General features: G+C 42.7%; 1 protein-coding gene and 1 long non-coding RNA gene across 2 annotated transcripts in view; one reads left to right on the top strand and one right to left on the bottom strand.

Moving 5' to 3' along the window:
- Window positions 1-837: 837 nt before the first annotated feature.
- On the bottom strand, window positions 838-2,573 carry LOC109319941. The gene is made up of 2 exons (XR_002103678.1): window positions 2,314-2,573; window positions 838-1,614 (listed from the first exon to the last, which is right to left on the bottom strand). It is a non-coding gene; the product is annotated as an uncharacterized LOC109319941 (long non-coding RNA).
- Window positions 2,574-2,994: 421 nt separating this feature from the next.
- Window positions 2,995-12,426, top strand: part of EXO1 (exonuclease 1) — a 35,053-nt gene continuing 25,621 nt past the window's right edge. Inside the window, exons 1-5 of the mRNA XM_019549797.1 lie at window positions 2,995-3,302; window positions 7,747-7,866; window positions 9,326-9,449; window positions 10,351-10,488; window positions 11,082-11,294. Of these exons, the coding sequence (XP_019405342.1) occupies window positions 3,142-3,302; window positions 7,747-7,866; window positions 9,326-9,449; window positions 10,351-10,488; window positions 11,082-11,294 (756 nt within the window). The 5' untranslated portion in view covers window positions 2,995-3,141. The remainder of the gene's footprint in view (window positions 3,303-7,746; window positions 7,867-9,325; window positions 9,450-10,350; window positions 10,489-11,081; window positions 11,295-12,426) is intronic.

The raw sequence follows: 12,426 nt of genomic DNA, 5'->3' as shown, positions 1-12,426 counted from the left end.
TCAAAGTCGGGACGCGGACCTCGCACCGGGCTGGCTGTCACAATGGGGCAAATGAGAAGGGCTGCCCGTCTTATTTACCGCTTCGCGCCGGTACGCTTAGCCACGCCTATCACTATGTCTTATTTTCAGGGTATGGCTTATATTGCGCAAATACGTAGAAATCCTGCTACGGCTTATTTTATGGGTATGTCTTATTTTCGGGGAAACACGGTAGTTGTACCTTATGAAATTCCTTTCCTGGTTAATATGGGTGCCTTGGCTTGCCTCAAACGCAGCCTTGAAACTAACAGGATCTATTTAGTTTTAAGGCTCCTAATAGCATAGTGCTGACAGAAGTTGAGATGGGTTAGGTCCATTTGATGATTGCCAAATGCAGCCATTATATGTGGCTTAGACTATACCTGGATTGAGGATGGAGTTCAAGACAAAACAAATTGTTGCTCTGGGGGCTCACCAGGGTATTACACAAGGTATGGTAATCCAGCAGACAGGTGTAGAAGAAAAAGAATATGTGAACCAGAAAGCTCTCTCAGATTCTCTGTGCTGAGTAACCCATCAGGTATAGACACTCACTTCTCAGACCGTGATTAACAACAGCTGAATACTCTTTAAAGTAAATGTCTATGTCTTTTGCTTCACATGAGGAAAAAAAGAAAAACAATCACTACACCAGTGTAGTGATAATGAGTGCTGGAAATATCTGTTCTGTGGGCTCCATCACTTGTGGGTACAAACTGTGTACTCCTGTGTACCTTAGCATTTGTTCCAGGGATTTTAGAGAATCAGCTCAAGGAATCAAGCTGACTTTAAAAAGAACCAAACAAATCCCACACACTAAAAGTGCAGTAAAACTCAGCTTGTCCCATCAGGAGAAGCATGTTGCCTATTTTAGCCTAATATTGTACTGACATAAAGGCAAGCCATTTGCATTTTTCAGCCAGTCAGTAATCTAAGGATAGGCATATGCTTCCTCTGTGGCAATCATGAGACTGCGCCACTTGCTTGCTTCTGCTCCCCAAACATCACTTGCAAAAAAGTGATATGCACTTACTTTTTAGAGCATGCCCAGAATCGCAGTCTCAGATACTGAGGGCAGTGTACATCTGGTACCACTCCAATGACAACCATACATCTTTTCTAAAGCATTCAGCATGTGCAGACCTGGAGCAAACAGGCATGTGGTGGCATTCTCAAAATTGCTGTGGAGACATACAACTATAACCTAATTTTTCCCTCTGTTCTGTAAAACCAGTGCATGTTTTGCCCAAACAGTGCAGGGATGGGCCTTATCTATGCATCTTTTTCATCCTCCGAGTCACCTACATTTCAACATTTATAACTTTCTTTGAAGTGGTCTCATTCACATATGACCTTCAGTAGCAAGTCACAGTTTTAGAGAGACATCCAGTACAGAGCATTCCACTGTAGTTACTAATGAAGTGCGACTGAACTAAATGACCTATGGAGGTCCCTTCCAGCCCAGCTTCTTCGACTTCAAGCTGCAAACATCACACAACTGATGTATGGTGCGTTTGAGCTGATGATTCATATCCTTAAAAAGAGATTTGCATCTTCTTGCTTGTACTGCTATTTAGCCTCTTGCCATTTATATTCCTGTAAGAAAGTAACAGATGCGTATATATATTTTGTTTCTACAGCAGTTTTCATTTTTTTTTCCTTTACAATGCACACCTACCATGAAAAAAAGGAAAGAAACTTCTCTTTTGGTATGTGAGGGTACCAGATGTGCACAAGACAGCAAGAAAAGAAAACAAATGGATAAGAAAAACCATCAAATACGATGAGGGCACTATTTTCCCCGCTTTCTGACCCTGAATTTGACTAGGGCAAGGCTAGGGACAAATGGTTATGCGAAATTTGCATTGTAAGCAGAACCACCAACCTTAAACGCTTTCAAAAAATGAGTCAGGCTCCCAAATTAAGACAAACAATCTTTGAAAGCTCTTTTTCTGTCAACCACTAATATATTTCAGATTTTCATTATTTATTACTTTGCCTCCTAGTTCCTCAGGCCACGAGGGCATTCAAATACCCAAGAGCGAGGACTTGTTCGCATTCCATCTTTACAGTAATCATCTCCATGCAATCTCCACCCCTTCCCCTGCTTTTTTTAATGAAAATTGTGCCCCCCAAATCAAATCAGCAAAAATCGATTCCAAATCCACGAGTCATTCAAGAACCATATGTGGCCCTGCTACCAGCTTCAGATGCTTCTAAATCCTTTGGCAAGCACCCCCCGCGCAGGCCCAGGACTGGAGGCTTGGGCTTCGGGTGCCCCCAAGTTTGGCTCACCCTCAGCCGTGTGGCCGCAGGACCAAACTGGGGAGGAGCCTGCCATTCCCATAAAGTTGGTGCATAGCTGAGATCGTCCTGCTGGAAGTAAAAGCAGGAGGCTAGCTATGTGTGACCTCGGTCAGGGTACCTACGGCCCCCTGCCAAGAAGGTGGCTTTCCCCCTGCAACTAGGAAAACCAGCTTCCCGGCCACAAGGGCTGAAGAAACCCAGGGAACACAGAGCAAGGCAGGAACGTGAATTTCTCCGCACGACACCGATAGGAAGCCCGCACCGCCATAAATGATCTCTGCCGCCATTCGAGGAGCGCTCCTGCAGGAGAGGGCTATTGCCCACCTGCACCCCCACCCCCTTCCGCCCTGTGCTGGGGACCTGCCCCGACCCATCAGCACCTCCCAGGCCAACGGGCTGCGGGAAGTACCAGCCGCAACCCGCGAGAAACACAACAAAGTTGGGGAAGGGGGACGGGGGCTGTTAGCTGACTAAGGATCCTAACCCGCGGCTGCCAAGCCCTCCATGCCGCCTTCATGCGCATGCCGCACTATTCCCTCCCCCCTCCCAGCATGCCACACGCCGCCCGGCTCTACGGTATACAGTCTTTTTTCCCTCTGGCCAATCCCCGCCCTCCCCTGCGATTGGCTGGCGAGGGGGCGTGGCCTGCCAGAAGCGCGCGCGGCTTGAAAGCGCTTGCAGGCCGGCTCGCGCGCGCCGGCCGTTCCGGTCGGAGTAGCCCCTCCCCCACCTCCGGCCGGGGACGTGGGCGCTCTCCCCTCCGCCCCGTGGGGCAACGGGGCGCCGCGCTGACCGGCTGCTTCGGCCCGCAGAGCCATGGGCATCGCGGGGCTGCTGCCCTTCCTGCGCGAGGCGGCCGAGGAGGCTCACGTGCGGCGCTACCGCGGCCAGGCCGTGGCCGTGGACACCTACTGCTGGCTGCACAAGGGCGCGTACGCTTGCGCCGAGAAGCTAGCCAAGGGCGAGCCCACCGACTTGTAAGTGCCACCGTTACCCCGGGGGGGAGGAGTAACGTCCTTAACCTGCGGCTCCCAAACTCTGCCAGTGTGCACACCAGGAGTGTAAAACGGTACAACCTTAAGTCCCTCCCCTTCGGCTTGTAAAGTAATGATAAGAAATCCAGGCCAGTGCTTCCCAATCTTTTTTATACAGGACCCGCTTGTAAACACTGCTGACTAGTTTGGGCCCCCTGCCCCTCACTCCCATCCCCCTGCCCCTGGTGTGTGGGCAAGGGGTGCAGATTGAGGCCGCCCCCAGTGAGGGAGGGAGTGGGGCAGGGGTATGGGAATTGTGCCCATTGGTGACGCATAGGGGGTGCACGCAGGGACACATGCACCCCCTGTAAAAAGCGCTGCCAGCAGGTGATCACCACTCACCGCCCAGAGGGCTGGGGAGCCTGGACAGGTTCAGTATTGCTGGCCTCCCCGTGTGAAAAATCATGAGACAAACTCTTAAAAATCGAGAGATTTGTAATATAAATCATGTGATGCTATTTTTGAACCATGTGTTTCTGTGGTTCCCAGGCCAAAGGCAGCAGGATGCAGCATCCCAGCCTGCCTCTGCCCCATCTGGGGGGCACATGCTTCCCGCAGCCCCAGGGCTCCATTTACCCCAGCCCCTGCCCCACTTCTCTCCCTCACCATGGGGGCCTCAGTTTGCCCCCTTCTTCTACCCCTTCCCTCTCCCCCCTACCCCTTCCCTTCCACAGACTTTCCAGTTTGGTGCTCTATATATGTGCCATAAGAAGAAGTCCTGAGATTTGGTCTCTCTATCAGGAGATCTTGAGTCAGAGTTAATTTGACTTGGAAATCAGGAGTTTCATGATTTTTTTTCATGAGACTTGGCATTACTAGACTTCTAAAGCTGCTCTTTTGTTGGGGGGGGGGGATATTGGAGGACAAACTTGAGCAGCAAATATGTGGAGAGTGGCTGCACCTTAGTGGAACAGGATCTGGGTAGTGTGGATCAGGGAGGATCCTGCCCTGGAGTGGCATCACTTTGAGCAGCATAATGAGTGCTTAAAACCAATTTAAGATGTCTATGTGGGGACAGTCCAAGGATTAAGAACTGCAGGAACAGTTGCAAATTAGCATGTAACAAGACCCTGACAGTTCTCTTTCCTCAAGCTGGGTCCTGGGAGGAAGCTTGTCCCACTGGGCAGTGAAAGGTGCATAAGTAATTGCACTGAGGAGGAGAGGCAGTGGCTGTGCCTCTGTTCTGTGAGCTCGTGGCCTGTTGCAGAGAACGAAATAGATGTAAAAGCCAGAGAGAGAGCTAAGACGGGGTTTAAGGAGAAACTAGCTAGAGACTTGCAAGGTAGTGATCCAAATTCAAAATATGTTAGAAGCCAAACAGCTGCCCGGGAATCGGTTGGGCCTTTGGGATAAGCTGGGTGTAAAAGGAGCACTAAAGGGTAAAGGGGTCATTGCTGAGAAGCTAAACGCTTTCTTTGCATCCATCTTCACTGTGGAAGATGTTAGGGAGATGCCCTCACATATCCACTCTTTTCTAGGAATAAGTCAGTGAAACTGACTCAAACTGAGGATTTGATAGGTGCAGTCATAGAGGAAACCGATAAACTAAACGGTAGCAAATCACCAGAACCTGCTGCCATTCACCTTAGGATCCTGGAGGAGCTCAGATTGGAAATTGCCTAACTCCTCTTGGTACTAGGCAACCTGTCATGAAAAGCTGCCTCAGTACCGAAGGACTGGAGGGTTGCCAGTGTGACTCCCATATTTTAAAAGGGTTCTAGAGGGGACCCAGGGAACTATGGGCTGGTAAGTCTGATTCCCATTCATAGAAAACTGGTAGTAGTAATAATAATAATAAATTGTTCAGCACACAAATGAACATGACTTGCTGGGGATAAACTAATGTGGCTTTGTCAAAGGGAAATTTATGTCTCGCCATCCTACTAGAGTTCTTTGAGGCTAGATTGGGGTGACCCAGTGCTTTAGTATATTTGGACTTCTAAGAAGTCTTTGACAATATCCCCCATCAGGCTTTTAACTAAGTTAGGTAGTCATGGGATTTCTGGGAAGGTATGATTGGAGATTAGAAATTGGCTTGAAGATGGAAAGCAAAGAGTGAGTATAAATGGTCAGGTTTCCGAGTAGAAAGAAGCAGTCAGCTTCCCAGTCTGTGCTGGGACTGATGCTGTTTAACACTGATGTGGAAAAGGGAGTGAGTAGTGAGGTGTCCAAATCTGTGGATGACACAAAATTATTCAAAGTGATAAAGGCAAAAAGGCGGACTGTGAGGAACTACAGAACAATCTGGCACAATTGAGCAAATAGGCAACTAAATGACAGGTGAAATTCAGTGTAGATGAGTGCAAAGTGATGCACCTGGAAAAAATAACCCAAGCTATACCTACACTATGATGGGCTAGACATTGGCTGTTCCACACGGGATGGAGATCTGGGAATTGTTGTGGAAAGTTTACTAAAAACATCATTCAGTGTTCAGCAGCTGGCAAAAGGGCAAAGTGTTGGGGATTATTCAGAAGGGAATTATAAACAAAACAAAGTATTGTTGTGCCCCGTTATAAATCCCTGGTGTGTCCACACCTTGCATACTATGTCCAGGTCTGGTCCTCACACCTCAGAAAGCATACAGAACTAGAGAGGGTACAGAGGAGGGCAACAAGGATGACTGGTGTGGAGGGGCTTCCGTATGAGGAAGGATGAAGAGGCTAAGTCTATTGAGTGTAGAAAAGAGATGCTTGAGAGACATAAGGGTTGGGTTATCTGAAAAAACATACCTGTTTCATTCAGCTCTGTTAGCCACTTTTTAAGGCGTTTAGGATTTACTAACATTTGAGAATAGAATATGTGCATTTCAGACATTTAGGGGAAAATCTGGAAGGCGGCATCTACACAGGAATTATTATAATGTGCTTTGGAATGGTTGGCTGGTTTGCCATTTTTATTGTGTGATAAATTGTTTGAACGTCTGACATGTTACCATTTATTGCACAATATTTGCCTGATAAATGAGGTGCCTGCTAGGAGTCTTTCTAATGGCAAAATGACCCCTCTGTCCATAAACCAAACCAAAGTATGCATCTCTATACAAATACTGCAGTAGGGAGATCAGAGGACTAAACAATATGAAAAGCCTAGAATTCCTACAAGTAGCTCTCTCTAAGGATGGAACTGGGGCACAGTGGTGGGTTGCTCCATTTGTACTGCTGTTTTATCTCCTTTCCCTGTAAGGCAGTGGTCAGAAATCCTTTCAGGCTGTTGGCCAGGGTGACTTGGCTTAGGTCAGAGGTGGTCAGATGCTAGGACCTAGCTGCAGCCAACACTTTTCCCTGATGGTGGCATAGGGAGAGTGCTCACAGATAGACCCGATTTCTGCTGAATGGTGATGAAGCTCCATGTCCTAGGCCAAATCAACTGGCTCTATAGGGTGGATTCAGCCTGTGGTCTGTAAATTGCCACCTTCTGCTATAAGGCGTTGTTTACAGCACTGCTATTGGCAAAGTTATTCCCTTGTGGTTATAATCTCTTCTTTGTCTGGGTACAGGTAGATACGCTGTATGCTATAGAGGCAGTGTTTCATGCTGGTTCATGAAGCTCTAGTTATGCAATGTTTAGCAATCATTTATCTACAGTCCTGTCTGGTTGGATGATTGGTTAGTGCCACAGAAGAGGCTTCACACTCTGCCCCTCAAACTCCACAGTATTGATTATTTTTATTAGCATCAGGAAAGGATAAATCAGTATGCTTGTCACCACTCCATTTCATCGCTTTATACTATGTATATTTGGCTCACTCAAGTCAAAATGATATTTTGTACTATAGTTTGTAAAGTTTGTCATGTATGCTAGGATTTGTCTAATTAATCTACTTGCATTTAAGAGACAGGGTACAGTAGAATCTGGATTTTTATTTTTTTTTTGGTCAGGATGTTTGTACACCAGGTAATCTGTAGCTGGTTGCCAAATCAAGCATGAGTTACTCAGCTGAGCGTGCCTCCTCCCTGCTCAGATGGAGCACTACGGTGATCCCACACAGTGGTTTGCTGTGGCCATGCATACGCAAGCTAGTTCACAAACCTTTGTCATCTTAAGGGCTAGGAACCCCCAACACTGTGAAGAATCCAGGTATATTAGGTATATTATCTATTGGAGTAAACAGTATGTCTAACAATACCTTTCAGAGTGGGTAACACCATTGGATTTGAAAGATGAGAAGTGACTGGATATTAGAATTGTGTGGATGTTGTGTGCTTTAACTGTCACACACACACGCACCCTTCCCCCCCCCCCCGCTGAAAACCTTTAATCATGTCATTGACTTGTTTTGTTTTTCTTACCTAGAAGTTGGAAATGTGATAGTGTTAAGGTTTGCTTTTAATAATCAGTTCTTCTCTTGCTTTGAAAAATTTACAAAGTGCATTTCTTCTTACAGTTATGTAGTTTTCTGCATGAAACTTGTTGATATGTTGCTGTCATTTGGGATCAAGCCAATTCTAGTATTTGATGGTTGCACCCTGCCTTCTAAAAAGGAAGTGGAAAAGGCTCGAAGAGAGTAAGTAATGATATGTTCAACTTGTAAGCAAACTACATTAGCTTAACTGTTTAACAGTGCATTTCATCTTTTTTTTTTAAGCTAGGGTAACTTATTTTGCTTACCAAGATTGCCTTAATTACTGCATTTTTACAGTACACCCTAATAACTGTTTCAAATGTTGAAAACAATAAACCTTTCTTTAGAGATTTTTTTTCATGACACTGCTCTACTACAAAAAGCTGCTTATGACTAGGGAAAATACACATGACTGAAACTATTGCTTCAAGATATAAAATTACAAAGAGTTTCAGATTTCTCCTTGGTTCAAAGCTGTCATGTAACAGTGTTTTTCCTTTCTTTCTCCCGATACCATTGTCCTCAGAGAAGTGGGACAGTATGATAGTATTCAATGTGAATCTAGGTTGGGATTTGTGTTCTGATTTAGTGGCTCTAGAATCTGGTGGGAGAATCTCCTGAAGTTTTAGTTCAGATTTGAGTAGGTATTGCTGGATTACCAATTCTCGAGGGATTTTTTGGTCCCCTACACCTTGAAGTAATTTGTTTCTAATATTGGATTTAGTCCCGAAGAATCCTTCTCAGTCTCCCAAACTTACAGTTCTTGGGCACCTATACACATGTTGGATGTCTGCTCCGATGCGTGCTAATTAGCACATGTGAGAGCAGACTCTAACTGAGCCTGCTGGAGCATGTTAATTAACATGCTTCAGCAACCTCTGCATCACGTGTATTTAGCGTTCCAGAACTTCAAAATGGCAGCAGAGCTGATTGAACTGAAGTTCATTGAACAAGCTTTAGTTCAAATGCCCTGCTGTCATTTTGAAGTGCAGAACACTGAATACACACTGCAGGTACTTTAATTAGAGCGCTCACAGCTGGTGCAATTAAAAGACCCCCTCCGCAGAGCATGTGTATAGACACAGCTTGTGTATAATATTTTCACTGCCCTTTAAAACCATCCTGGAAATCCACCTCTACTCCTTTTGGGGGGTTTTTTGCCCCCACTATTGACTTCAACTAACACCTCTGTTCTTTGCTTGTTTTCCAGGATTTATTTTAATATTATTGTGATGGTAGCGTGTCCTTCCATAACATCTGATGAAGTGAGCTTTTGCTCACAAAAGCTTATGCAGCTCTGATTCAATTAGTCTATAAGGTGGATCTCTACTCTGCCTTATGCCTGACCCAGAATAACACCGCTAACTACTTTCCTGCTCGCTACATCATACGTTGCATAATTTTGTTTCAGTTTGGGATATTCCACTCATCTTTTACTGTCTGATTTCTGGATCTTTTTGTTCTTCATTTTGTCACAAACTGTAAACTCTTTTTAGGGGCAGGTGACGGGTAAATCATGTCCCTTTAATCCTTTGCTAAGCGCTGAGTAAAATTACAATATTGTGTGATCCCACAGCAATGTTCAATATTTGAGGAAAGTGAAATTTTTATTCCTTTGCAGGAGGCGCCAAGCCAGTCTTTTGAGAGGGAAGCAGTTGCTTCGTGAAGGGAAGCTATCAGAAGCAAAAGAATGTTTTGGACGTAGCATTAATATTACTCATGCCATGGCTCATGAAGTTATTAAAGTAAGTCATTTATACTGACTTTTGTATTTGCAAATGACATCTCCAGTGCTTGTTTCCACTGTATTTTTTCCCTTCTCTTTTTGCTTTTCTTTTCCCTGTCAGTGGATTGGTGATTTAACTTGCACAAATATTGTTATCTTTAAACTTCATAATGTGCTATGAAATATCTTAAGTACACCTTGTTCATGACAACAGATAGATGTTTTCACCTTGACCTTTTTTTATGGTAGAATTGTATAAATGTCTGCCATTTGCCAGTTAAAACATTTCTTTTAAATTCTAATTAAACATTTAACTATTTTGGTGTCCTTAAATATTAACTTTATTACCAGTAAACAACATGAATAGGAAATACGGTACAAAATTATTTTCAGCTGCTTAAGGACTATGTAAAGAAAAACTGTAGGTAACTTAGAATGGCTCAAGACTTTTTTTTTTTTTTTTCTTTTCAATCCCAGAGTTTTATCACTCAGACTTTAAATTCATTTAAGTGCTGCTTTCTCTGTCCAAACTGTAATTTGTTAAACTGGAAGCATGCACGGTTCTGATAGTGGTGGCAAACAGCATAAAAGAAGCAAGTGTTTATAGAATGAAATCTCTTAGTTTTCTAACTCTTAAGTTTTAAATCGCTCAAATGCATTCATGTGGGTGGCGCCCAGCTGACTATACTAGACCCTTTGTGGACACTGCCATCAGCAACATTTTTAGAAAAAGGGTGGCTGTTACTATGTGCTTACACAAAGTACAGTTTTCCACTTTAAGAATGGAGATCAGTCCTAAAGCATTTTTGAACATCTTATCCACAATTCCCAGCATAACCTATCCAATGCTACTGCAAGACAATGGTGGTAAATATGTTGAATGCTTTCATAATTCTTGCGGTTTTTTTGTTTTTATACAGGCAGCTCGAGCCCAAGGTGTTGATTGTATTGTTGCTCCATATGAAGCTGATGCCCAGTTAGCCTATCTTAATAAAACGAACTTGGTACAAGCTATAATTACAGAAGACTCAGATCTTTTAGCTTTTGGATGTAAAAAGGTATTGTATTATATAACCCTTATCTCACTACATATTCAAGGCATTGTACAAACTGATTCCCTGCACACACTTGTAAATATTGTTATTTTTCCCATCCCAGAGATTGTGATCCAAAACATGATACCAGTGTCGCATTCAAGCTTGCGCCAGAAACAAATACTTATTTTTAGTTCTGTTCACAATGTAGCAGGTGCTTTCTAAACAGGAAAAGGAGTATAAACTCTACCATAAATGTGCTCGGCTGTTTTGAAAAATGTAGACTCTTCTGGATTAGGAAACATGCACGTTTTGACCACAACTCTCATTCCTAAAGACCATCCCAAAACACTATCCATGGGCCTCCTTTTTTGTACAAAAAACAGCCTTTATTTTTTCTTTCTTTTTTTTGAAGTACACCAATACATGGTTCCTCTGCTGTTTGAATTTTATGGAATTTACCTATGCCTGATGTCTTCTAAAATTTTAGACAATTCTGGGACTAGGCCATTAAATGCCACAAAGTGGCAAAGCATTAATGTATTTTTATAAGACCTAAACAAATCATTTAAAGTGTGTAAAAATACAAGTAAATCTCTCTCCATCCCTCCCTGTAGGTGTTCCTGAAAATCGACAGGTTTGGAAATGGGCTAGAAATTGATCAGGCCAGATTAGGAAAATGCAAACAGCTTGGGAATGTGTTTTCAGAAGAAAAATTCCGCTATATGTGCATTCTCTCTGGCTGTGACTACCTTCCATCAATTCATGGAATTGGGTTAGCTAAAGCATGCAAGCTATTGAAATTAGCCAACAATCCTGATATCATAAAGGTAATATTTGTTCACTTTTGAAGTTAGGCTTTTTAAAACCTTTATATGTGTGTGATGCTGTTAAAATATGTAAATATTTTGTGCAGTGTGCATGTAAACAGTTGGATTTTGAGATCGCCAAAAATATTCTACTACTGCTGTAGAATTTGTATTTCATGTAAAATATTAGTATGATAGAACACTCTTATGTTTAAGCTCTTAGCACTTGAAAAAAAATGAAGACGTTTTCTAACCCTTCAAGAATATATCATAATTGGAAACATTTTTTTAAACTCCAAGAGATTTTATTTTAAATGATCATTTATTTATTCTTTGTGTTGGGTTTCTAAAGAACCAGCTTAGAACTTTTAATTTAGTTTCAGTTGAATCATCTTTGTTAAAGTGTAAAGCAGTTCTTCAAGAAAAGTAGCTGCTTGAAAAAAATGGCTTGTTTGCTTTCTTTCTTTTCCTGCCTTTGCATCCAAAGTCATTTAGCTTATTCTCCTATAATTTTCATGGCTCTGTGTGACATTATGCAAAATACTGAAGTTAAGGCAGTTCCTGATTCAAGTCCTACAAGTTAAGCAAACCTGACACCATAGGAAATCCAGTCAGTTTGGGACTGTTTGTATGATCACAAATGGGGTGGGGGGGGAGATTATAGAAAATGAGAAATGTCAAAATTTACAATCTTGTTTTGGAGGCATTTAGGCCATAAAGCAGTAAAACATTTCATTTGGTCCAGTTAGTTATATCCATTGGATTAACACACTTGAAGTCAAGCACATATTTAATTTTGACTTTTTTGAGAGTAACTGCATCTTTTTTTCCCCCCACTTCAAAAATGTATTGATAAGGTATGTATCAAAACAATTTGCCTTGGTTCATTTAACTTTCTTAAAAATAAAAAGGAAACCTAAATTCCTCATTGTTCAATCATACCATTCAGCAAAACCAGCATTAGAAAGGTATACTACTAAATTTAATTTTAAAGTTGCAAATTTTTCTTTTTAAGCTTGGTCACACATTGCTCCATATAAATCTAACTACAGACTAAGGAAAAAGTACTGGGTGGTTCAACAGCATATTAAACTGAAAGGCAATTCTTAATGAAGTGATTTTTACATTGAAGAGTATTTTTGACTGGACATAG

This window comes from Crocodylus porosus, unplaced genomic scaffold, assembly GCF_001723895.1.
Source record: "Crocodylus porosus isolate Cpor-Errol unplaced genomic scaffold, CroPor_comp1, whole genome shotgun sequence".
NCBI classification, from domain to species: Eukaryota; Metazoa; Chordata; order Crocodylia; family Crocodylidae; genus Crocodylus; species Crocodylus porosus.
The sequence above is the reverse complement of the archived record's forward strand: the minus strand, read 5'-3'. Positions and strand labels throughout refer to the sequence as shown.